This window comes from Melanostigma gelatinosum (genome assembly GCF_949748355.1).
Source record: "Melanostigma gelatinosum genome assembly, chromosome: 19".
Taxonomy (NCBI): domain Eukaryota; kingdom Metazoa; phylum Chordata; class Actinopteri; order Perciformes; family Zoarcidae; genus Melanostigma; species Melanostigma gelatinosum.
This window is the reverse complement of record NC_136652.1, coordinates 11,216,168-11,243,808: the sequence shown is the minus strand read 5'-3', so window position 1 is coordinate 11,243,808 and position 27,641 is coordinate 11,216,168. Positions and strand designations below refer to the sequence as shown.

General features: G+C 43.3%; 1 protein-coding gene across 3 annotated transcripts; it reads right to left on the bottom strand.

Annotated features, from left to right (window-relative positions):
• Positions 1-27,641, bottom strand: slc24a4b (solute carrier family 24 member 4b; the record flags this gene model as incomplete). Of its 3 annotated transcripts, none has more annotated exons than XM_079290307.1 (17): positions 1-767; positions 1,604-1,669; positions 1,832-1,944; positions 2,470-2,584; positions 2,961-3,127; positions 3,572-3,713; positions 3,976-4,145; positions 6,906-7,000; positions 9,012-9,065; positions 9,928-9,953; positions 10,028-10,102; positions 10,493-10,596; positions 10,692-10,776; positions 10,870-10,944; positions 13,166-13,242; positions 20,903-21,007; positions 27,560-27,641. In XM_079290307.1, the coding sequence occupies 17 exons, from the start codon at positions 27,591-27,593 to the stop codon at positions 618-620; spliced, it is 1,653 nt and encodes a 550-aa protein (XP_079146433.1). In that variant the 3' UTR covers positions 1-617. The 3 variants fall into 3 exon arrangements, with proteins under 3 accessions (XP_079146433.1, XP_079146431.1, XP_079146432.1); XM_079290305.1 differs by lacking the exon at positions 27,560-27,641 and adding an exon at positions 26,886-27,048; XM_079290306.1 differs by lacking the exon at positions 27,560-27,641 and adding an exon at positions 26,886-27,048 and having other exon boundaries at positions 3,572-3,707.

Genomic DNA, 27,641 nt, shown 5'->3' with positions numbered 1-27,641 from the left:
CCAGGCTGGAGGAGGGGAGCTGCCAAGGACAAAGCCCTCCTCCATGGGGTTGAGGGAAAGGAGTGTATTTCTTTCTTTGGGTGCTGGAGGAACTGTAATTATTTTCAGGCGCGAGTTCACGGAGAGTTCTGTGTGTGGGGGTTTTGGTTGGAATCTATTTTTTATTTTTTCTCCCCCCCCCCCCCCCCCCCTTTTGGTTTGTGGAAAGGCTTTGGAAACGGAGCGGAAATCTATATGTGAAAACAGTGAAAACACACACCAACAATCAACGGGGGGCACTTATGATTCTGGGGGTCCCCAACATCTAAAGGCATGCTAAACGGGTGGAAAGTTAACAGGCACACAGAATAACTAAAGACTCTCCTGCAATAACAGGCAATGCCTGAAATAATTTGAATTAAGGACCGGCACCGTGTGACAAGAGGACACATTAGAGACATAGAATGTCGTCCACTCTTACAGCGTGTACTGCCTCTTGAGGAAATGAGATTCCTATTTGGGACGAAAAGGATCGTAAGAAAGAGCGCAAGAGAGGAGAAAAAGAGTCTGCAGAAAAAAGGTTTTGGGGTTGCAATGGGAGCGTTGAGGTTTTGGTATCGGAGGCATGCTGCTGCGCTCTAGTCCTCCATGCACATGGGCAGGTTGACAAAGGTGAAGACGTTGTACTCGATCATCACGGAGATGCAGACGAAGACGGCGTACAACACCAGGACGTAAATGCCCAGCTTCACGTCCAGCCTCCATTTATTCAGGTGGATCCCCAGCACCTGCACACATAACACGAACACATCAGAGCGGCATGCGCTGGACCTCGCATGTTCCACATGACATCTGAATGCGCAGTAGTTTGTAAGCGGGTGGTAGTTTAATGCACCCTGATCCGACTCAATAGCACGCAACTGGGCAGCATAAACGCATATTATGCAAATCTCATCCTAAAACTGTGGTCCACATGAGGCATTTTTGCTACAGCAGTGTGTCCATCGTGCTGTTGAAGCGAACAGATTTTATGTAGCTGGCTCATTACTCATTAGTGTGTTTGAGATGCTAAGGTTGAAAAAGCATGGATGAACTAAAATGACTGCAGAAATTGATACAAATTAAAAAAAAAAAAAAAATAGATCAAACGAAAATGTTTTTTTTTTATAGAAGTAACATTTGTTTACAAACTGTGTTGAAACTCATCTTTGTTTGACGTCGCATTGTGAAGTAAGAGTTGATTGCAATTCAGAGTTCTGGTCTGAAAGTCAGACATTTTTTGTTGGGTAATTTTGGTTTATTTATTTTTTCAGTAAGAGTTTCACATTCCACTTAATTATTGAATGCAGCGTGAACATCCACACCTCTGGTGCAAAGGAGGTAATTAATTAATTTATTATTAATTTATACAGAGGCTCTTTCATAGGAAGGACAACACTGAATGTTTTACATTTTGATGAACCAATTGCATAACTTGGTTCAGTCGCTATTTCATAACAGTGTTTGGCGACTATGTGAAAGCAGTGTGGATTTTTTACTTCATACACTTCAAAAAAACAAGTCGTCTTCCAGGGAGTGGTGAACATCTGGGACCACTGCAGCATAAACGTTAACTATTGCTCACCGTGAGGAACACGGAGCCCAGCAAAAGCACCACCGAGTACACCAGGCCACGACTGTTGATCATCACCTGCAACGCACAAGAGGGTGACAACAACGCCCCTGCAGCGCCTCAATCTTTCTCAAGTCGACATCAAAGAGGAGGAGGAACAGAATTTTGGTCTTTTCTTACGCCAACACGCAGAGTGATACGGACACGACAAGTTCGGGGAAGGTAAACAAAGCTCCTTACCACTGATCCATAGCTGACGCACATGGTCTGTATCGCCCAGGGAACCCCAAGTCCCACGAGAATATCAAACACATTACTGCCAATAGTGTTCGACACGGCCATGTCTCCCAAACCTGCAACAAAACCAAAGAGAAGCAATTTTATGACGGAAACTAACTTGAAGAAAGATTTTCATTGAGACTTTAAGGTTGAATAAACCGTTTTTATCAAATGTTTTTGCTGTTCTGTACTCCGATATTCTTCTCATTCAGCTGACGCAGGGCTACACTGAACCATTTCCTCTCGTTTATGTGCTTAGTTCCAACTTGTTCAACTCTTTTATTTGTATGTAGCAGACAGTATTCTAGGATTTGAAAATACCAACAAAGTTTGATCAATTATGCTAAAATGCATGATAATGCCATCTGCACTCAGTTTACAATAAATACTGAGATTTTAATATCTAGATACAGTTCTCTAGCCATGTTCTACTGCCTTAAGAAAAGGAACATCCCAGAAAGCAGAAGGTCCTGGAGGACTAGTGGTATAAAACATGTATCAACGTCTGGCTCTCCACCATGTTATTTATAGTAACGATACCAATAATAAAGAACAGAGGAAATTGCAATCTAAAACCGTTTCAGAAGGGAGCGGTCTACCTTGCCGAGCCACAATGAGGCTGGCTATGCAGTCTGGGACGCTGGTGCCTGCTGCCAGGAAAGTGATGCCCATGATGACATCGGGAATTCCCAGAGTGTAGCCAATTACAGTCACCTGAGAGGGATGTACAGCGTCAGAGCTCAAAAATACCATTTTCCGTTTGTGAACCAAATACCAAAGTTCAACGCTTCCCTACTTAGCTGCAAATGTGTAACGGTCCAATAACAGTTACGCCAACACTGTTGCATCCACCAGTGGATAATGTGTATTGCAATCATCTCGAGCCCTTGATGAAGTTTTTCCCCCTTTTTCTTTTACAACCAAAACGCCAAAGATATTCAATTTCCAATGATAGTTTTCAGAGAGTTGGAAAAAGAAAAACATCTGGATTAACAATTTCAGCACTACGCGACTCAAGTAAAAGTGGTGTCCTGGCAAATGCCTCACTCTGAAAACAGTTCTTGCTGTAAGTTCTTGCTGTCGCACTCACCATCCAGACCATGAAGTAGGAGAAGATGGCAATCCAGACGGTGGACAGGATGAAGGACAACATGAAGTATTTCTCCCAGCGAGGCTTTGCACAGTTCGGGACGGTGAAGAAGAGCAGCAAGAGCAGAGGCCACGAGATCAGCCACTTCAACTTGCTGCCAAGACCCCCTGCAGCAAGGACACACATTGGCACAAGCGATTAGCCTCTCGCTCTTTAGTAATGTGGTGGAAGTAAAGTTTATTGCCCACAAGAAAAGTACAATTTAAAACGCCATACCGTCAAATTTCATCATGATAACCTGTCGACCACATTTCCCACTTTATAATCTAATTTCCCCTCTTCGATTATGTGAATCTCTCTTTTACAGCAACTGGATCGCTAAAGTCATTGGAAGAAGATATTGTCCACCATCTGTTTAAGTGCCAACAACATGTGCATTTTTCTTTCACATTTGAGTTCCGTTTTGCTTTATTCAAGCGAGCAATACAAGACATGAAATAGTTTCATACGTCTGAAATGTCTAAGACGTTACAACATTGTTACCCAGTAAAGAATGCATCCATGTCTGCTCAACTGCACACATGCATCGTGTAAATACACAAATCACATACTTGGAATATGAAACGGCGAGATGGTTTCGTTTTCCGGCTCTTCGCTGGGTTTGTCCTCTGGCACGTTTCCATTCTCGATTTCAACCTTCCCGGCAATCACTTGCGTCTCCACTCCATTAGCTGCTTGGACCAACTTCTGGCGCTTTCAGAAAAAAAAAAAAACTAAGTCAAAGAGCACATGAGACAGACAGACATGCTGCTACTTTTGACTGCTGCGTCACTGCCATATCTTTTGTGCATTTTGTTTGAAATGAAAAACACAAATAAATGTAAACTGTCCCAGTGAGATAAGGACACACTTTGGGGCTTAAATTTGAAACTGAACTCAGAAACGCAAAGCTGCAAATAGAATACACTAGACACATCTAAATCCTCTTTTTTGGGGCAACGACGCCAGGCTGTACCTCCGTAATGATGAGGCGACTGGCCATGCGCAGACGGGTCTTGGGTCCAAAATGGCTGGTGACCATGACACGGAGGCCGGCTTCTGGGAACCTGTACTTTGAAGGGCTGGCGTTCATGATCTCGTCCACCATCACCACCGATCCACGGCTGTAAGCCTTGGTGGGCTTGACTGCGGTTTGGAGGAATATGATGCAAATATACAACAAAAAATAAAAATAAATCACAACTTAATGAATGAATTACCTGTGTATCAATCTAGCACACAAACACAGAGCACTGTTTTCATTCATTTATTTATACTCTATTTTATTGGTTTCATTTAAGTGCATCGTACTTCCCGACGGAACCGTTTTGGAAAAAGAGTCCCCGGTGGAGCATCTTTAAGACCAATTAAAACTTATGAGCCATCAAGAGACATGTACTGTACTATAAACATCTGTAGTGTCACTTTGTAGTCTGACGCACTACAGTGTCCCGGGATACTGAGGAATATTAATGAGCACTCAACCAGGGCTACTTTGTCACCATGTCGGAGCTTAAGCTGCACCAGGCAAGATTTTTATGTCAACACGCACCATTTACCATTACCCTATATCACAACGTGGACAGTTTTATACAGACAGAAATCAAAACTTCAGAGCAACAACGTCCCCTAAAAAAAAATGCAAATGTCTTGTCTGGACAAGTTTGGGTGTTTTCCAAAGCTCTGGAAATCACTCCTGTCACACAACTCCCTCATCTTTTACAAAGTGACCTGGGAATGGATGTTGGCACCTTTATGTTGCAAGTGGTCTCAGCAATAATTAGGGACGCGAGATGACGCCATGAACGAACACTTAATCATTCAGTCGACATGAAATATTGAGTGGCGACGTGGAAAAGATTCACACGTTAAGACTGCATAAACACACATATTTGCAGGCTGTAGCACGAGTATGCATGTAAACGTGAATAAGACTCACACAGAGCGGCAGAAAAACTTCTTTGCTGAAATACTAGGGGCTTTAGCCAATTCAGTTATGATTGGGCTACCTCAGTTATGATGGGGCTACCTAATGGAAAAAAAAAATCATCTAGTCTTGACGGAGTAGCAGATAACGGTCCCAAATGAGTTCTTCCTTCTCGATCCTCATATCATGGAGGTAAAAGGAGTTTAAAATCTTTGGCATCCCCCCCCCCTCACATCCATCTGGTATACACACACACACACACACACACACGCTGAGTAAACATGATTTCTGGGTACTGAACATCAAATAGCTTTCCCAAATTGCCTGGCGCAGCTTTGAAGTTGCCCAACAGTTGTGAATATTTATGATGGCATGAAAGACCAGTAACCTCTGGCATCTTTGATCAAACTCTCAAGTTGTTGCACAGGCATCAGACAAACACGTCAGTCCACATCAGTCAATTTGTGCTCCGACAATACTACACATCTTTAAATGTTTTATTGGGATCCTATAACTCCTCATTTTGCCCTGTGCGCACAATAAGACGCAGTGCATGGGGAATAAAAAAAAAAGGTTCTAAAGTAGACTTATTAGTTTAAGTCGGACTTATTATGCACGCAAGGATGCACATAAATTAAGTGTGTAAACAAACATTTCCTCTTGTGGAATTCATTACCACTTCAGGAGTGAGTGGGTCTACGCCCCAGAGACCGGCGGAAGAAAGTAGTACGCAAGCAGAAAGAAGTGGCACACAGCAGCACAACACTGTTGACAGTAAGCAAGAATAAGTTTAGTAAGGCTAAACAGACAGGCATGTTAAGACTACTGCAGCCAAAAGGGAAGGGTTAAATCTCTCAGAGGGGTTAAAAGTCACTGATTAGACACTTCTGAAAAAGGTCAAAATCAGGAAAGCAATTAGACGAAATCTCGCCCAAATGTGACATTAAAGATGGCATCTCGAATTTTGTCGAGAAGTTTTTTTAATAAGTTTGGAACCCAAGACAACAAAGTCCACTGACATTAAACTGCATTACCGAAGGAAGATAAAGAATATCTTCATTGTGCTGTTCCCATTTTAAACAAGAGCGTTTCATGCCCCCTGTATGCTCAGATAACCTTCAGTTGCTTACCACTCAGAAGAGGACTTAGCGGGCAGAGAAAATGAATGGCGGAACAAAGAGAACTTTAAAAATTACCACAGGGAAAAAGAAAAAAGGAAGCGGGAGACATTTGACGAACCGTCTCTCTTCAGGTAGTGCAGTTTGTGAGGTCAAAGGACTGAAGTTTTCTTGACCTTTCGGAAAGGGATTCTGCAGAATCACGTTTAAAAGGAATAGTTTGACGGTTTGGGAGATGCGTTCATTTGCAGTCCTGCAGAGAGTTGAGAAGTTTAATACCACTCATGTCTGTCTGCTAAATATAAAGCTACAGCCAGCAGCCGGTTAGCTTAGCACACTGTTGCACGAGAACAAACTGGTGTGAACAGGAAAACCTGCCGGTGACAAAATATGCCTACAAAGCTCAATATTAACATGAAATATCTTGTTTGTTAAATTCATGAAAAAACTGAAGCGTAAACAATAACTTGAGCTCCACAGCTGATAAGTGGCAGACTATTTCTTCCGTTACCTTTGGACAGAGCCAGGTGAGCTATCCGGTTCCAGTCTGTAGGCTAAACTATCAATCTCCTCATCCAACTGTTGGCAAGGAAGCAAATTAGCATATTTCCCAAAATGTTGAACTATTTTTATGTAAATTTCAGCAGAATGCCATAGAAGGTGAAAAAACTCAAGTTAGTTCAGCAGATTGGTTCAAGCCAGTCTTCCAGAAGTCAAATCGTCGATAGATCTCCATTTAAACATCCGATTCATGTTCTGACAGAATAACGTTGGGTTCCCAGCCTGTCTGATTAACCTTACCTGGTGAGATTAAAGGCAATGACGGGTTGTCATCCCAAACATAGTCATAACTAGTATTACCGTCCTCCATCTCACTGCTGGCTGCAGCGTTACCATTTGCCACATTCTTGTTCGACTTCGACCCCATGAACAATCTCTGCATGCTGGTGTTGAACCTAGTAACCAGATGGAACATAATCCCTGAATTAGAGATACTGAAAAAATTCAGCCCAGAGTCCAAAAGGGAAAGAAATAAACAAGATTGAGTGTCAATGTTCACATTTGCAGACAGTGTTTATGAGCTTCAGATGAAAGGCTCCAACAAATATATATTATGCATCATTACCCAAAATAACCTGTTTACTAGCCGTACCTGTATAGAGTGAATTTACAGTTAACGTGGCCTAATTTCTGAAAAACTGCATCAGCATAAATGGTGTGAAAAATGGCTGAAATATGCTGTTCTGCATAAGAATAGAAGGAAAAAAGTGTTCCCAGAGGCAAATCGCAGGGCTTTCATATGCAACAAGGGCCTTCAATAAGACCATTTGAGTGCCATTAAATAAAAAGGGATTACAAATTCACTTCTGCTGCCTTTGAACAAAATGTGTGCAAAGTAACAGTGACAACATCTAAGGAACAGCTCTATCCTTTCACAGGTTACACCTTCAAAAGCCAACATGAAACCTAATGTGTATTTTACAGTTTGCAGCACATTCTAATTCAACGTCGTCATCTTAATTCCACTTTAGTTTATGCCAAGTTTCTCCTCTGAATTGAGGATTTTTTAACTAGTGATTCTTTGTAGAGTTTCATGAAGCCCAGCACCGGCAAAAGGCTGTAAAAGATAAATACTATTTTACACTCTATACACAAACTGAGTTTACATTTTAAAAAGCGAAAAGGCTAGCTCTCAAGCTAGCTAGCTAGCTAGCTTGACTGAAAATGTCAGCTAAACACACAGAGAACCACAAACTATGAAGAATGAAGCAGGCTGGTTGTTTCTAATTACACTAGCTTTGTCCCAATTCAGTGGTCACAACCTTTGAAGGCTGCATTTGAAGACCATCACAGCAGCTCAGGTTTGGGCCCAAGTATTCTTGCCTAATGAGATCCAAAAACAAATGCGCATCTTTTTTTTACTCTTGGATTTTGTGTTACTCGTTTTCACAATTGGCAGCGTGTATGCCATTTGAGGAGCAAAAAAAGAATCACAGCAAAGCCCTGGAAGGTCACCTCGGCGCTCCGATCGAGCTATATAAAACCCACTTTACACCGTTTGGACTGGAACAGCCCAAAGTGGTCAGCGGATATTTTTGGGAGAGGGCAGACATATGACAGCACATACAGTAAGCACTTCTTTCCTCCAAATGAGAAAGGAGTGATCCGGTTAAGCCCGTGCTCTTAGCCACTGCAGAGGGAGAAAGATTAAAGTCTCATGGCAGGGAGAGAGCAGGCTGCTCCAGACTAACACAGATTACCAGCTGGACACAGACACAGGACGGCATTACGCAGTTTGGACTATGAAAGACACAAATGCGTCGCGATAGATGGAGTCTGTATTTTGCGCAAACAGTTTGCTCATACAAGCAGAACGGTAACAGATTAAATGACGGGGGACGAGATGTTTTTCGGGGGCGATTGTAACCGAATTATGTGAATGGATGCACACGCCCCAGACAATCGACGAAAAATAACCCCTACTCTGATTCCAATAATCAAAAGGTTCAGTGTCATGAGTCATAGTTTTATAAAATGCATAGGAAACTATTAAAGTTAATTATCTGGAGGATTCTATGTGCCGCATTTTTTTTCAATCAATTATATGAAATGAATACAAATTCTGACATCTAGCATACTTGTCAAAGATCATTAATAAGAAAATGTAAAATTGTGTCCTTACTGCGTGAAATTGTATTATAAAATAGTTTATACCAGAAGGCACCTGAGCTTAATCTTTCTCTAACATCTGGGATAAGGGGGCATGAATGAGACCCTCCCCTCCAGCTGGAAACACTCTTCTCCTCATGCTCCTTTTCAAAAATAATAACTAAATAAAAAAGTATTAGAGCGCAGAATTATAGCAACTCTCCCCACGTTTACACTCAGGTTGTTACAGTGGGGATGTGTTATCAGTCAGCTCGAACAACAACTGAAAAAAATATATATAAAACGTGCAGAACTCACTTCATGATCAGGATATATCCAACATACATGACCACCAGTATCAAACTCTCCCACCTGGTGAGGATAAAAATACAGGGTTAATTATGAAACGAAATTAATTCAGGTTCCCACACACTTGAAATGAATCGGTGTTTGATTTAGTAGCATTTAGCGGTGAGGTTGCAGATTGCAACCAACAGAATACCCCTCCGCTCACGCCGGCCTTACCGAGACTGCTTTAACGTGAGCCACAGAGTACAAAACCGTGGTAACGCCATGGTGTCTTTCAGACTACTTCGCCTACTTTCAGAGCAACGTAATTCAGAAGGTGGGCGGCAGTTGCACGCTTTGGACTCAGCAGCTCATGTTACCACAGGTATACAACTGAGGACTACGGTGGCCTTCAGGTAAAAATACAATAGGCTCTCTCTAGAGCCAGTGTTTGGTTTGTCTGTTCTACTGTAGAAACATGGCCGTGAAACATGGTGGACTCCATGAAGAGGACCTGCTCCATATGTAGATATGAAGGGCTCATTCCAATGGAAACATGAATATTCTTTGTTTCAGGTGATGAGACACTTATGAAAACAGTCAATATTTTTATTCAATTTCTGCGAAGAGATGCCCCGAAATCCTACACACGTGTCTTTTAAAGTCCGACTGTGTAACCTTTGCTGAACAATGACTTCTGTCACCACAAGTAACAATTACAGGACAACCGTAAACTGTAGTGTAACATTAAGTCTGAAGGTACTGTGAGGTGCAGCAATGTCCTAAAGTTCAACATAATCGAAGTAATCGAGTGTGAAGAAGTGATTCAGGGTGTTTTCTTGCTTATGAATTTAGCGTTCCAATCATAATGTTTTTCTTTTAAAAGTTACAGAGTCCCGTTCTAAAACATGGACACATTTAAAGCACAACTGGATGAATAACTTACCACTCTATCTTCCCATCGTAGATGAACTGAAAAAGAAAAACGTAGCTGTATCAAACTTGGGCGGATTTAAATTTTACAAAATGCACGGGGTCCAACTTACTGCAATTAAAGCCAAAACAGACAGGGTGTAGTAGAAGGAATCCCTGAAAACTGCCCACCATGTCAAAATCACCACCTGATTTAAAAAGGGAAACGTGCACAGTCATATTTTAGATCATTGTGTATTAGGGTTCTGTGAAGCATTTTGGTTCATACATATGGCGTGAACCAACAAACTTAATATGTGAATTTCACTTGGCAGAAAGAGACATTGATTTATGATTAATTTATGCCTCCAGAGTTTAGTTCTCCATTTCTACTAAAACCATTTTTGAGAAAGCCAACTAAAGCAGATGGCTTTGTTTCCCCTCAGCAAAAAAATAAATAAAAAAATAAATAATTACTTCTGCTCCACATGTGCTGCTCTGTCAGCTCTCAGCTCTCAGTCTATAAATAAATAGAAAGATGCAGCCGGAGCAGTAAGCCACTCCCTCTAGCGCATGCACACACACACACACACACACACCTGTCCAGCAAAGATCCCGCAGACACCAATGATGCAGAGGATGTTGAAGACCGCCGAGCCAACGATGGTCCCCACCCCCACATCACCGTGGGTGATGAAGACACCTGCACACATGGAGAGGCAGCCAATCAGAGCCAGTGGTGACACCAACCATCTGGGAATGTATACTGTAGGGGTGTGTGTGTGTGTGTGTCACTACCAATAACTGAAGCAAAAAGCTCTGGCGCAGAGCTGCCAGCTGCCATGAAGGTGGCTCCTGCAACATCTTCACTCAGATCAAGTTTCTGCAGAAATTAAGCAAAGATGTCTGGTTTACACAAACAACGGCATCGTGTGAGGTTAACGCTGACAAATCAAAGACTGCAACTCCCAAGTACCTCACAGATCTTCTCCAGCGCCGTCACAAAGTATTCGTCGCACGTTATGGCGAGGGCCAGAAACATGTAGAGTGCCTATAGACAGAAACGGTAGAGTTACACTTTGTGTGTGTGTGTGTCAAGGGCAAGACAGCGCGTGTCTGTGTCCCTGTGTAGATACATCCTTAATCAGCAGAAATCAGCAAACTTAATGGCGCCTTGGCAGAGCAAGATGTTCTCCAGCTAAAGGACGGGTGAAGGGGAATCTCAAAGCACAGCATCAAATTATAATCATGCCCGCATTAAATTCAAATGTCAATTCAGCAACAAGCAGTCCTCTCTTGCAATTTGAAAAATCTACAGGATCCGTCAGGATAGATGTGAGAGAGGAGGGGGGGGGGGGCAGCATATTTCAGTAGCTGAGGAGAGATCTCTAAATTATAGATCAGCCGTGACATCATCATGGCCCGGCAGCCCGAGCAGCGGTGCTCTATGCTATCCACAGGGGGCAGTGCAGGACTGCAGTCTGATCAGACCCCCCCCCCCCCCCCACACACACACACTGTATTTTACTCCTCTCAGCAGTAACAATAAGAAGTAACATTTCAGTGTGGAGCATCCAGTTTGAGACACTTTAGTGTCAGAGCAGCATACTTAACTGCTCAAATCATACAAGACTTTATGTCCCGGTCATGAACGTCTCTAACCTTAGAAGGGAAACCAAACGTGGGCACACAAACCAGTGATCATGATAATGTTTTCATTAAGAACGCGCGAGAAGATGAGCACTCTCTAAAGTACCCTCGTAGGCGGGGATCTCCGCGCTAATGTAATCTGTGTGGTGAGAAGTGCTTAACCATGCCGTGAAGGCAAAGTACGACAGTTCTCACACCTCTGTTCTAACTGGCATCGATTAGTAGTCAGAGTTCGACAAATCCAGTAGGTATCTTCACATCGTCAGAGTCCTTTTCGTATACAATTCCCTGTGTTCCCTTGCCGAACTGCAGCGGAGGAATCGTAACAAAAAACGGGAATTTTCGACTATCATGTGACACACTTGTTCACACAGTGACCCTGTCCTTTAATCAAACAAAACAATACATGATTTAAAGTCTCAGCATTTCTACCCGTGTGGAGAAGGCTTTCATGCTGAGATATCAAATTTCCAGTCATGTCCAATTCATTCTGGTTTCTGGTCAACATTTTCTGAGTGGGATGGGGAATGTGTTACGAGGGGAGCCTCATGACCTCTGAAATGTCTCTAATCCTACAGCCCTGACTTGTGCATTTGACTAAAATACACTTTTTAAAGCCAGCATGAAGAGCATTACCTCCTGCTGAACAATACCCAAGAACTCCACAGGTCAAGTCAGTTGGAGCTTAGCGTGACTAAACAGTCAAGAATGGTTTTTCACGTGGAGAAGCAGCTCATTCAAGATAAACACATGTCCTGGAGAGGCAAATGTACATTATGTATAAAGACCTCAGCATTGTTTTAATGAATGTAATCAGTCTTAAAATTAAACTGACTAAAAATACTTCCAACGTCAGAGTTACACTATCATATTTATGAAGCCATCTACACACCCTCCTGAGTTGAAGCTCTCCTTTGAGAGACATCGCTTTACGACACTGTAAAATGAAGTCTTGTAGTTTTGCAGCTGTTCCGATGTGCATTCAATACATTCGAAAAACGACATTTGTTATATCCGCTGATTTTAAATCTAGTTCTACATTCCCGTACAGATTAGCTCCCCGTCCTTTTTTGTTTACTATATTATACACCCTGTCAAATGTGGTTGTGCTTTGGCTTTAATAATTTAAGATAAATGTCATGAAATATTGAAAGTGCAAATACTTGGCTATTCCCAGAGCTTTTTGTTTGTATCCCACGGCCTGTCTCAGAAAAGATCTGCATTACAGAGGACATGACTCTCCACACTCAAAGTGCTACTGAACTGTTCTACCCATTTGTCTTTCTTCTATATCTTCCTCTCATCTGTGTGCGAGTTTACATCTAGGAGTTTGATTTGCACAAAACAGGTAATGACTGTGTGTAAAATCATTTCACCATTAAAAAGCTCCTACGTGGCATCCGGACATTCAGGCTAAGCAAAAACTGCTACTATGCAACGACGCCAAACTTCCCTTTCTGGCTTTAAAAAGATAAAAACAAGCAATTAGTCTGCTGTGTAAAAAGTTTCTAAATCCACCTGAAACCAGCTGAGCTCTACTAAAAGTGTTGATTGGGGACAGATGTGATGGGAGATGCAGCAGCTTCTAAAAAATAAAATAAAAAAAATGAAAGTCCTCTTACCGCCGCGATGTGGAGCACAACGCCCCCGCTCTTACGTTCATCATTGGTGAAAATGTCATTGGGGAACTCGTGTATTGCTGAGGAGAGAGGAAATGTCACGGTCACCACACAGGAGCGGCATATCAGAGAGGTACATGTCCCCGACCCACCCAGAGGACCACATAACTGGCCTGGTGTGCCCCGTTGGTTCAGCTTGCTTACACTGAATTAGTTTGGTCATGGTATCGACTCTTCTTGTTCCATCTCGTCACACTTTATCATCGAATACAGCAATAAACTCTTGTATACTTAAAAACAGGGCACTGCAGCCTGAAAGGTTCAATTGCAAATTAAATAGCAGCCTGTGATCGTCAGCCAAAAAAATAAAAATAAAACGCAAACATCAAGGGCTTTGAATTTCCAGAGGACTGAAAACCAGCCTGCAGTGTGCCACACCCCTCGGCAACCAATGACTTCATACCTATTCATGGAAGGAAAAAACAAAAAACCTGATGTAAAAGCCTGGGTTATATTAGACGCTTGCAGTTATACAGAATTAAAGCAAGCGTAGGCAGCAAAAAAGAAAGAAAGAAAAAAAAAAAACACATCCATGCTGAGGTGATCAGGGTGCCACCATACGCCTACATCTCTGAGAGCTCAACCGCTCCTAGGGGTGTAACGGATCACAAACCTCACGGTTCGGTTCACGAGTCACGGTTCGGATAATTTTTCAGAGCAACAAAGAAAAGGGGGAGGAGACAAATATAACTTTGCTTTAACTGTTCTTGAAGTTCTTCAATTAATAAATGGAAAGCAAAGAACTTTGGGCTTTAGTCTCACATGAAAACAAAAATATTGAAGATGTCCAATTTGAAACAAAATTAAATAAATAATACATTCAAGAATTCTGTTACGTTTAAGTGCAACATGAGGTATGTTGATACCCTCGTCCTTTCATCAATACTGAAAGAAAGAAACAGCCAGTGCGCTAGCTTCCACTGTTTACACTGAACTGAACAGCTCTGCAACAACTTGGGTCTATGTTTACTTCCTGTCAGGTTATGCCATTCAAATACACAATAATGTTACATTGCTGTGACATTATTTTCAAAAAGATGAGAATATCTCCATTGTCTGGGGAGAGGGTCGACCTTTCTGTGGTGACTGGAATATTATTGGGCCTGTCTAGCTTCACTCTGATACTTCTGTCAGCACCTGCCCCAGGTGTGTGTCTGTGTGACTGTCAGAGGGGGCGTGTCTACAGCAAATGTCTTGTTGAGATATTTCAGTCTGGGTCAAAGTGGTGGACCTTGCTATCCCAACATTAAAATAATAAAGTAGATGGGACTGCTTTGCTGTGGCACTACTCTTCGAAAAATACAAATACCCAAGTGATGCAACAAACTGCTGTAGTCTGAGCCAGCAGAATAACGCTGTTTATAATTGACTTTGGGCCCTTGTCGCATATGGACTCGTGAAGTGGAACAGTGCTCACCTGAGACTTCTCACTGCATCTGTCCCATCCCCACCGTTGCCTGCATTTATGACATTCGGCGGAGTGTGCACACATGACTGAATCAGCACAGCATTTGGAACACTGCACATCAGACAATCCACAGTATGTGTTCCAAGCCCACTCAAACCAACCGATGCATTTCACTCATTTACGTCACATACATGGACATTATGTCATCTCAGACAGTCTTTGTGTCATGGCTCTCTGATCCGGCCTTGATTTGAGGTAAATGCAACAGATTAGAGGACAAAATAATAATCGTACGAGTAATGTCTTTATGAACGCAAATATGACAATCTGGAGAACACCACGCTGACACGGGGATCTGACAGCAACATTGACTATTGCAGGCGGCTTTAGATCATTTCACTTCTGACAGGTTTATGTGCCGAGTGAAACATGTCGCAAAGCCGCCGGCCTCGAGCACAGGCGCAATCAATTACAGGATTTGTCAGCTGTGCCCTCAGGTGACTGAAAACAAACTGATACAGTAGGCTAAAGTCCTGATACCGTAGGGACAAACACCCTCAATCAAACATTATTCTACCAGCTGAAGGTTGCTCGAATACTTCTGAACAACATAAAACCATGGGGACTGCATCAAGTTTGAACTTCCTGCCGTCACCTCCTGCTTCCATGTTCAGCCGCCAAACCTGCAGGTCCACCATTAATCAATAATTAAATGCCATTGCCAGCCATGTTCTTTGGTTACATGTTCAGCCCCCTGCCGCTGTGCACAATCAGGTCTGGCTGAGAGCGAGTTAAAAATAGGTGATCACAAAAGGTGTTTAAAGGGCGCCGGCACAGCAGAGCGAGGGCAGGCAGGGGTCACCTCCCCGTCTCTGTAACCACCCGGGCAGACAGCGTCTACAGGGTTCGTCTGTCTCCTCACTGCAGAGGCCAAACCAGACGCGAACATGCCTCCACAGCCATTTCCCCACACAAGGACAGGCCGTACACACAGGAGCAGGAAAACAGACGGCTTACTTAAGTCATGCATCTCAAATGAGGCCCATAAATAATATGGAGCTCAGTTGAATTGGGTATCATTTTTAATTTGAGTGTTAGCACACAAATAAGAAAGTTTTCAACTTTGTCTGACGGTGAATCGTTCAATCAATTACTTCAGCTCTAAAAAGAGTTTGCTTGCTGTTCACCATTTTTTGTAATCATTGCATGAACTGTTGCTTTAGACATATGCACAAGTTGTAGCCCACATCTATCATGAAATACGGCATTAAGGTACAGATTTGTAAAATGAATATCTGGCATTGCGAGCTAAACGGCATGTGCCAATTTGTTATTCATCACACTAGAAATTCAAAATCTTTCGGTAGATATCTTTAAGACGGCGCAGAGGAAGCTGCTATCAGAATGGAGCGTGTATTGCTGAACAAAAGGTTGTGCGATTATACAAATCGGAAACTAAAACTTGTATCTATGCTGCTGTTCTTGCATTTGCGTGGGGCTAAAAAAAGAATAAAAAATTTAAAAAAAAAAAAAAAAAAAGCCTATAAATAAACCTGGATTCTCTGTTTGGACACCAGAGTGTGCCACTTATGCAAGAAATGATTGGCAACAAGTGTTGAGAGGATTTGATGAGATGCAGCGCTACCATCTCTTTCTTAAGTGTGGACAGTTGGGACAGTATGAAGATGATTAGGGGTCAAAAAAGAGATCAGACGCCTTTTGGGGGGCAAGTAATTCAATCATTTTAGTTCAGCTCGACATGTTGGGCCCAGTTCACGCCGGTTGGTGGTAGTAATCTATTATTGTATCAGTTTATTGATTAAAAAAAAGTGACAATATTCACCCATTTGTAATATTTGCTACTAATTTGGCAAAAAGAGTGGCATGTTTGATTGGCAGTGGCGTTATTCCATTAAAACATTATAGTTTAAACTTTGTGCTTTGCCACTTTAGTTAGGATTGTAACAATAATATCAGTTAACCCAATTCAATATGCGAGATATTTGGGAAACTGTGTAACCATATACGGGGTTCAATAGAAAATAGTTGCATGCACTATAAACAAGAGTATACTTCCCTGGATTTGTTGTGGCACTGCTTTACTGCGAGTAAAGTTCAGTTATTTAAAGCACTGAATAAATTTTAAAATGTCAAGTCATACAAATATGGTCTCCACACAGGTCACAAGTCTCTCTGCATATACACAAATCTGCTCAGAGAACCTTCATTTATTGGCGTATTAAAGCCAGAGCCACTTGTTAAAAACAGCCGAATAAAACTATTATGATGCGAGCATGATGTTTTGGCGGAGGGCCCGGTGCTACCTTCTGTCACAACCCACAGCCCAGCCATTAACAGAATACAGTTGACACTCTAGTACAGCAGTCAAGAGACTCTTCAGAGGAGAACGATTCCTCGGGGGTCATTATTAGTCCATTCGATAATTCGCTTACTCCAGCAGACATCAGTGACGAGCATGAATCAACGGTAACCGACAGCCAGTCTTGTACACATGACAACATCACGAGCAGCCTGTCTGGCAAATCTGTCACACAGAAACAATAACTTCTTAAGAGCGCAGGGGCCGACACACGATTAGCCAGTCGTTAGGTCGATACTTTCACATGCTCAAACACCACATGTACAACTGCTCAAACACACGCAATTTCACCTGCATGAACACACTTGCATACCAATTGCACTTCCGCGTTTAGCATGAATTCCCCTCAGCCCTTAATGTGACCGCGTTCATGTAAGAGTGAGCGGTCGGGGTGCTGAAAAAGGGCCAAGCTGGTGGACCCAGAAGACACCTGGTCCAATAACCTCAAGGTGTGAGACGTGCGCATTCAGCAGTGTACAGGAGAAACAGGTACAGAGCTCGCTCAGGGGTGAGGTATGGATCTGCAACAATACAAGAGTAGAGCTGCCGCTCCTTTAAACCTAATGGCCCTTTTCTCGGTTTGCATCAGCCAAAAGCAGAACGGGATGGAAATTTATAAGGTCGCAAATCTGAAGCAGAACAGAATGTGACAGAGTGAAAGCATAAAAGAGGTCAGGCGCGTTTGAACTGGGCAGCGCGGAAAGTGCTCTGTGCAGGCGCTCGCGGCTGCGAGCCCCCTCTCCTCTGCATTGTTCCACCGTTGGCATGCGTGCGATGAGCAAAGAGAGGTCAGTTTCCATTTTGCACAGCAGCATAATCCCCGCTTGTGTAATTCCCTTTTAAAAAGCCTCCTTCTGGTGTTTCCCTGGAGTGGACGAACCTGCATTCCAACGGCAGACTGGCTGCCTCCCTGCTGGCAGAGTCACCCCTCGTGTTGCCACCACAGTTCCCGCCTACCCAAACCCAACCAATCGCACCCCAAGAAATGAAACTCAGGATTTTAGGCAAACAAGTGGCTGTTGTATGCTCCCTTTTGTTTTCGCCAGCAGCAGAACTCACTCCACTCGCCAGCAGACATTTACACCATAACACAGGAGGCTTTTTACAGGACGACAATTCCACTTTGGGCCACAGTCACCCAGTTCCTCCTCACCCACGCCACTTTTCATGTGCATCCCCTTGCCCGTGGGAGGATTAGAGCCATATCTAAAACCACTACAAATCAAATCCCGTCGGATTATTTCATCGTACAAACCCAGCCAGACTAAAACCATTGCTTTGTTGTTCAAGTCTACTTCTCGCGCCGCTGTCGTCGACTTCCACCAGGCCAATTAGGCCGCTCAAGGGGAGTTTTAAATGCATGGTATTAGCAGCATCTTCATTAAAAGCAAATTATTCCTCCCACAGAAACTTAGCCACGGTGCTCTGCCCCCCCTCCCCAATTTACTTTGCTCTACAGTTGGCATCAACAAATGGGGAATAGAATCTAATATTCTCTGTCCCCAAGTAAACCTCAAGTCAAACAGCAAAACACACAAATCACACTTCCTGTGCAGCCTTGAGGAAATCATAAAACATTTTGATTTGGACATAAAACTGCCAGTACTTTCAATCCACAGAGTTACTTGTTAAATTTAGGTGATACAAGGGAAAAATGCATCTAAAGTTCTGCACGTGACTGTTAAATAAGGTTGCATCAGCCCCTTCAAGCAGGAGCGCAACAAAAACAGTTTGGACAGCACCTTGTGCTTTCCAGGAGTTATTACTAAAAGACCAATAAAAAAATAAATAAAAATAGGCACTTATGATGAATGGCTGCCATAGCGGCACACGTTTCAGGACAAGGAAAACAACATTAGCACCCCGTGAACCCTGAGAAGGGCTCCCTCACTGATCACAGAAATAACGATGAGGGAAAGGCAGAGAGACCAAAGCTGGCCCAGTGTAATCTATGCAGCCCACAAACAGCGGCTTAATTAAACTGAGCTTCAGATGTTGCACACACACACTCAGCATAAAACGAAAAGCCTCCAATAATAATTCTCATCCAATCGAGCAGGGGCTCCAGCCACGGTTAGTGCTTGGCACGCCAGTGCCATCGTCCACTGCTGGATCATCAGGTCTGGACGAACGACTGCAGAGGGAATCGGGACAAACGCAACGATTTTTTATCACCAAACAATCAAAAAACAAACATTTTTCTCAGTTATTGTGAGAGTTGGAAACCAAGAACTCGATTCAGTTCTTGGCAAATGTGTTGATGGTAAACACGTTTGTCACACTAGAAAGACCATGAACAGCCATTTATATTCATGTTCTGTCCAGCTGATGATGGGAGACATGAGCAATAAATAGTCTTGACAAGTGCAACATGAACAATAACGTGACTGTCGGTCAGACTGAGCGAAAAGCATTTCAAGCGATCAATGTTGGATTACTTTAGAAATATTGCGTCGCGTTTCCTGAATCTCTACATAAGGAGTTTGAGTAAAAATAAAAAGAGCCGAGTAAATAAGAAGAAAAATATTTTGTACAATTGGCCTTATGTCATATTATTTTCCCCCAATTTAAGAGGATTTGGTCTAGAAGTCTGAATGACTTGGTAAAGTGCAGTGTAATATATCGTGAAGGTCAAATCAATGTAGTGAAAAAATGTGCATCTATATTGAAGCCTTGCCCGGTTACAGTCGGAGACATTCATACTGCAGTTACTGGTCATCCGAACTGCCTGAAGTTTATGACTGGATTCACAAAACCGTGACCCAAGACCAAAGAGTCACATGATCGCTCACAGTGATTGGGCAGAGCAGGATCAGAGGAAGGAGGACTAGAGCCGGTGAAAAATGTGTAGAATGTGAAGTACAGTGGTGCTGCCGTCGCGAAAAAAAAAAAAAAATCTAAAAAAAAAAAAAAAAAGTAATCCTTAAGGATTAGGAGGAAAATTTAAAGCACATAATCTTGTCATTTAGTGCTCATTTCAACAGGACCCCACTGATATTCAAAGGTCTCAATACTGAATAGTTCAAATCCAGCGGCGTAAAAAGGGATGTTTGTTTTTCCTCAATGGTGAGAGCAGGTAGTCCCTAAATCCTGTCTGCCAATAAATATCACCTCAAACCCAGCTGCTCGAATGCAGAGCTTTTCTTACTGAGTCATTGGAGGGGAAAAAAAATAAGATAAAAATCACAGGAAGATGTAATGAAACGATGTAGTAAAAACACAAGGCAATTCAATTGGCATCTTGCCATTGCTGCTGGTACATTTCAAGTCAATAATATCATGAACAACATAGCTTTAACCTTTTTCGTTGCCTGATGCAGATGTCAGCAGTGTCAGTGGAAGTGTCAGCATAGAGTCCGGGATAACTAATTATAGGAGAATGCTGCTTCCTTTAAGTGTACCAAAGAGTGTGCTGTAACATAATCAATACCCGACTAGCCCTTTCAGTGCTTATTGCAGCGCAAGTATTCTAAACAGAGTCAGAACAATAGAGGCCAAATAAAGTAGCATAGCAAACTCAAAAACTCAACTACTGGGTGCAATTTCATTGATGGTCCAGGAATAATGCATACCTATAGTCGTCAAGACTAGTGCATCTATGACCTTAGTCATGCCGCGTACATTCACTGGTGCATAAAGATAATCAAACCTTATCAAATATATCCAGAGAGAAACATCTGTCTCTTTAGCTTCTAAATGCTCCACTACGTTCACAAGATAGTCGCCAACTTTGTTTGTTTGCCATTTAGTGCCGAGCAGGAAGGGTGTAGCAGGCTGTTTTGCTGAAGAAAGAATTTTTTTTAAAGTTGCGGGCAGTGAAAACAAAACCGTGCACGAAAAGAGTCGAGTGACAATTCTCTGTTGGCGGATTAGTGGATCTTTAACAGCATACCTGGCGCTGAGCAGTTCTTCTCCGTTTGGTTGTCTGGTACTGAAGCCATTAGCCGCCTTCCCCAGTATTCAACGTCCGCATTTCCCTCCACGATCATCCCATGGCCTGCAGGACACAAAAACAGCTTTGCTTATCATCCAGTCAACATGAATTAAAACCATCTAAAAATTGCAGAAAGCAAGTTTGCTGAATGTGTTTGAGGTTAATACTTAAGATCTGCTGGAACGATTTAAAAGCCTTTTCTTTTGCCGCAGGGAAACCTTGAAATTCCATTTTGCACATTGTTAAAACAGCAAGGAAAACTAACATGGCTGCTCTTACACAAAAGTATGTTTTATGACCCAAAACATCCATGATCATGACCACGGTCATTAATCCAAAGAAGGTGGCTTTTCTTTAATCAGTTAAAAGTTCTCATTCGTGTAGAAATTGCATTTTCTTCCGGCAGCTGCTGTGCCATTATGTTTTTGGGGCGGGAGGAGGAGCGTACAACTTTCATTTTTCATTAAAATGCTCTTAAGCCTCCGTAATGAGGACATTAAAAAAAAAAAAAAACTGCCGTCCTAAATCTATTATGTAAAAATCGCCAACGACCTGAGCGCCATTTCAAAACTCACAAATTTTCATAACATGTGACCACACAAGCGCAATGTTGATTTGACACAGCGGTGACTTGCTGCAGGACGATTTCACAGTATTGCTGAATTCGGTTCGAAAACGGTTGTGTTGGTGAATCTGAGCAGCCAATTTACACGTCAAGCAGGAGTCGTGTTTCCGCCCACCGGATTAAAAAAACAAAAACGGTTGAGGCACCGGTTATCACTTTCTACTCTCCAACCTTTCACTTAATCTTTGTATAAAGTCATCTACCTGGACTGCATGGTATTGTTTGGGTGTACCAACACCAAAATGGGGTCATTAAATGGCTTTTATTCCGGTACAGTTCGACAGCCTGGCGATCAGCAGGCACTGGACAAAGACTGCACACAAGGCGAGTGCAGCTGCTGCCCACAGCTCTACAATACAAAAAACACCAAACCATCCAATCATCACTGCACACTGTTCCCCTTCACTAACCGGCTCAGTTTCACTCCCCCTTGTTGATGACCGGTATCCGCTCAAAATGCACACCAATGTAAGGCTAGGGGAGGGACTGAAGCATGTAGACACTGTGCCAAGAGATGATCACTTTGTCATTCTTGACAATAAGAGTCATGTGTAAAGCGCATGGGCTGTTTGATGTTTGGAAACAGTGGACCATTTACATGTTTTGGGAAAGTTTGCATGACAGTCCATCCAAATGCAATTTCTCCAGGCGGTTATGTGTAGAACCACTTGAACTAAACTATGAAATCTTGTGTTCTTAAAAGAATGAGTGTGTCGTTTCGTGGAAAACTACTGCATACATCTGTGTCCCTGTGCTTCCTGCCGAGCATCTGAAAATGAAAAACGATAAAGACTGATTTCTGTCGGGACTTCTAGGCAGGCTGGGGGTAGGATGAGGACTGCAGTATGTTGTGGGCATGACTCGCGTTGATTAATTGTCTTAGTCTCCATGTTGAATGGCCGCAGTGCTGGTGTAGTGAAGAGCTTGGAGGTTTTGATTGCCCCCGATTAACCCTCGTTAGTTTGTCAGCAGGAACTCTCAAAAACTTTGGACTTTCAGTGGAATTTGGTGGACAGGGAACTCGATCCAAGAATCTATTTTGTTGTAAATAAAGTAAAAAGTTACAGAACATTTTCTGACACCGGTGGTTGGCACACATGCTGCCAATTTCACAACTCGGCAACTGTGATTTAAAGAGTCTCTGGGGTAATCTAGTCCGGATTTGACCAGTCTAAGTATAGTGGTTATAGCCTAAAATGTCAAACATGCATCGGTCGCTCAGCAATAGAAGGTAAGTTTCCCTTAACTTCCGGATCGGCTGCTGCAATTAGGGCGCCAACTTCAGCGCCATCCTCATTTCTCTGCAATGCCCACTTTCAGGAGCATAGTTGACAAACTACGAGTCATCACACAAATACGTGGAAATGCTGCAAAGGCAGCCATCTTAGTTGGGGACTGTGTGCAATGACAATTGCAATGCATTTACGCAATGTGTGGACTGAGACTCGCTGCAACAGAATACTCAATAAACATTAAACTTACGTATCCGAGGCCTCGCCCCCAATAGCCAACTCTGATCATAATGTGCATTTAATTGAACCCCACAAGGCCTTAGTCAAAAGCAGTAAACTAGAAGTAAAAAAATAAATAAAAGCTGTCTGGGATAATGATGGCATTGAAAGTTGTACCAACTTTCACAGCTTCATCTTTGAGGACTATATTAAATTCTGCAGCGATAATGTCCTAACTCAGAAGATGACAACTATGGACCCAAACAAACTCTATTCCCAAAACCATTTAAAAAAAATAAATAAAAAATGCATAGTTTAAAAATTAATAGCATTTAGGAGCAGGGACCTTGTGGAATTTAAGGAATGGGGAGGCGACTAAAATGGTCCCAGCTTAACTAGGATGAGAAGGCCAATGAACTAAGTGACTTATGCAGCGCATGCTGTAAGGAAAACTGACTAGACTTGCTTTGACTTCTGTAGTTATGAAATAGTTTTAGAAAATCACCATCAATGTATTGAAACTAGAGGTCAGCTGTTCACTACGGCCGTTCAGTGTGCTTACAGGTGCAGTGAAAAAGGGACAGACGATGCTTCGGTCCCTGTGCAACTCAAGTCCAACTCGTGCAGACTTCATTGAAGTAAAAAGGTTCAGGACAGCTTCCATCCCTGCAGTCGACCTACCAAAAGGCTGTTCTAAAGGCAAGCCAAGAAAATAATAACCGACCCATCCCATGTGCGACACACAGAGCACCAGCTACCAGGTTTACAACATTGCAGACTGAATAGATTAAAAAAATAAAAGTCTTATCCCTCCTTCAATACAAAATCTAAACAGCAGCAGATTAAAAAAATAAAGATGAAATTGAGATGGAACCCAACAGTGCTTTGTTTCTGTTTATTTATTGATGAATTTGGAAGGTTTTTGTGGATGCCGCATTGGTGAAAGCCAGATCCAAATGTCCTACAATGTGGGACAACAAAGTTAATCTGGAGCTTAAGAATATAAATTCAAAGCCACCGCATCGTCATCTTCAAACATTGAACATTTTGGCTCATACTAAGAAATGTCAACAATTGGAAGTCACTTTGAGGTCTAAGAAGTTGGGATATACATTAGTTATTCATTTTGACATGTTGGTTTAAATTCAAACTATCATTATGACAATAAGGCGTCAGTAAACTAACATTTTTAGATTTTTGCTGGGGTCAAGAAGTGGCTGATGAGGTGCAACTGCAGAGGTGCACTATTTCAAAGTTGATTCATAGTTACCCCCCCCCCCCCCCCCTCCCTCCCTCCCTCCCTCCCTCCCTCAATCTAAAATGCCACATATTGTCTTGTCCCAGTGTCTTAAATGTGACTGTTATTAGTCCTCCATCTTTGAGTTTGGAACTGTTGGTCCAAAAACACAAAATAAAAAAAACATTTGAAGAAGTCGCCAGCAGATATTGGTGAAGGTTAACATGCTGTGTGCCTTAAAGTTGGGCTAATCTATAGATGAGCACATCTTAAATGTGGCAATAAGGCCAACCTGAAATCCTGACAACTGCAGTACATTAAAAGATACTAAAACTACTTGCTATTTTGGCACAGAACAAAGAACTGAGCCCAAATGGGATAAAAAGAAAACAATCTGAGCACATTTTGATTAAGACGAGCGAGGGACAGCAGTTGTTGTCCTCCAGCTCTTTCCAGTCAGCTCAGCAGGGCGATGGACCAAGAACAAGCATCCATTAATCTACCGTGCGATGAAGATGCTCACCTTCCTGTTGGACCCCCCCCCCCCCCCACACACCATCTGCAGAGTCGAGCCCCGCTTCTCATAAACACCTGTTCTAGTCCTCCCCATGCGCAGCTTCATCGCACGCAGCCCCATCAGCATGCACGACAGCATGTTGCGCACCACCCCTCTTTCACGGCGATACAACCCAGGAGTAGTACATCAAATCCCATCCATCTGGACCAGTCAGCACAGAAACACTCCTCCACACTACCATCAATCAAACGGGCAAACACATGGCACAGGTTTCACTGTGACATGAATGTGTGCATGACCCTGTTGTGATTGATGAAAGATGAGAAGGCCACGGCTGTTCAATTACACAGATCTGATCATGGCGAGCTCTGGGCCTCGTGGGTGCAGAGGGGATTTCTAGTCATCTCTTATCAAACACTTCTCTTGCACGTTACCTTGAAATCCCACCACCGCGTGGTCAAACGGGATGAGAGTCACAATAAACGCCTTCTGTCAAATACCCCCACATGACAATCATCGTGTGGGTCAGGAGAACTTGATTAAATGACGTAAAAAAATAAAATGGCAAGCCATTAGTGGCAGAGGGTGGCTTACTGTGGCTCCCAGTGTCTGCCTTTGGAGATAAGAGATTTGCACTTGCCTGCACGATATCATTCAGAATAATCTTTTAAGCCTCTTGTTGTTTTTAAATGTAATTAATAAAACTCCTGATACATCAGTTCAAGATCTACAGTCAGGCAGTAGTTTTGGGTAATTTACAGCCGCTTTCAGCTCCGGGGGCCTAAGTGGTTGCAGATGGACAGATCCCATGACAGGGCTTGTGCCTCAAGTTCAGGGTTAAGCACTTTGAGAAAAAGACAGACAAACACCAAACCCTCTTCTCTCCCATGCTCATATTGCAATAACTGTGAATTTAAAATAAAAAAGAAGCAGCAAGACTGCGAAATTCATGTTGGCACATTTGTATTGTTCCCTTCATATGAACTACACTGTGCTGGAGGGGGGGGGGTGTCTAGTTACCTCTGATCAAAGTAGCGTGTGTCAGATATCATTCACCTGCAAAATGGCAAGGTTGCTCGTTAGATTACATACCCTCATGTGAGACTGTGTGGGATGCTCTGCGTGGCAGCGTTGGCACTGGCCTGAGGTAAGAGTTTCGACGTGTGTGTGTGTCAGTGACTGCATAACATCACACGCATGATCAGCCATCTGACTTGTCTGCTCGGGGCACACGTCGAGAGTCAAGCTACAAACATTAAGCAAGTCACCGCATATCTTTAGATGAGCTACAGCGGTCTCTGCGTAAAATCAGGATCCCCTCGATGGCCATGCGGAACCTGGAAGCGTGATGACGCTCGAGCGTGATTGGTGTGTGTGTGTGTGGCCCCGGGGCAGACGCGATGATTCCAGCGCTAACCACCATCCTGAGCTCCAGTGTAGTGTGACCGAGGATATGCCTGGCACCAAACCAAAAAAAGAAGAAAAAAAAAGGCAGATTTGGGAGAAATAAGAAAGAGAAAAAAAAAGCAAACCGCAGACGAATCAAATTGTGCGCGTTCTGGGATCAGTTACTTGATCGCCGTGTGCATGTAGAGCGCGTGTGCCGTGATTATGAGCCATCCTATTTCAAATTAAAAAACGTGCCGCTGCCACCGCGCGCACACTGCGGCACATACGGGCAAACAGACGCATGTATCAAACACCGAGATAAAAGAAAAAGACAGTAACCTGACGATAACCTGTGAGTGGACTTTGTTTTTTGTGCTGGGCCAACAAAAAAAAACACCGACCGCATCCTGGGATATTTACAGCACAGTAATATAAACTACACACACTTCATCTAAACGGGTAGAAAACCACAATCGGAGCCATCGCGCACATATTTTATGGACCTGCGCCGATTTTAACAAGCCGGCGAACACAACGCTGTGATCCCCTGCCCTTGACATGAGAGCGTGTAGGCCTGTGTTGGGCTCGATGCGCTGAGATTACAATGAGCCGAACTATTAATGCGCGTGGGTACATGGTTTCACTGCAGATCCGCTCCGTCCAGAGCTCCCTCTGCCCCCCGTGCAGCTCAGCAGTCTCTCTCCCCCCCACCACCACCTCACCTGTCTTGGTCAACAACGCCGACATGCCCCACGCTGCTAAGAAGATACTGCAGACGAAGCACACCTGGACGAAAAGCATCTCCCTCCTCCTGCGAACTTTGAATAGCGTCGCAATTATAGTCTTTTTGGACGCGCTCCCGGTGTCGGTGTCGTCCCGCTCCATGCTTCCGGAGCCCGGCCGGCGTTCACTTCTTTGCGTCCTTGAGAGCCGAAGAAACTGCCGTCCCCCGCTTGCCTCTTCACACGGAACACTGTCGGGTTGTGATCCTCATGTCAAGCCGTTCAGGGTCGCAGATGGAGAGTAGTGAAGCGGACAGTTTGTTGTTGTTGTTTTTTTTATCTTCCCCCGCTCTTCTATTCCCCGCCGTTGAGAAGATGCCTCTAAGCTGCCGGGACCGTGACTGCTGTCCAATGACACGGCGGTCAAATTCCGGGTCTCCAAATCAAATCACTTCAGTAAAGCTCCTGAATTCGGCTTCTTGGATGGATATCGGACGGCTCCCTTTGCAACATGTATCCTGTCCCGTGACAACAACAAAAACCAACAACAACAACAAAAAAGAAACCATCAGCTGCAATATCCTTTCTCCGTGTGGTTTCAGTCTTAAATGCGTCAGCGTACGGCACATTAACGTGAACTCGCTCAGCTGCGCGGCATCGGGAACTCCACGCACCTGCGCCTGCTAAGTGAAAGCAATCTGTGTTCATCAAGGTTAATTGTCGAATCCAGCCCAGCAGTCGTGCAGCTCTCCTCGC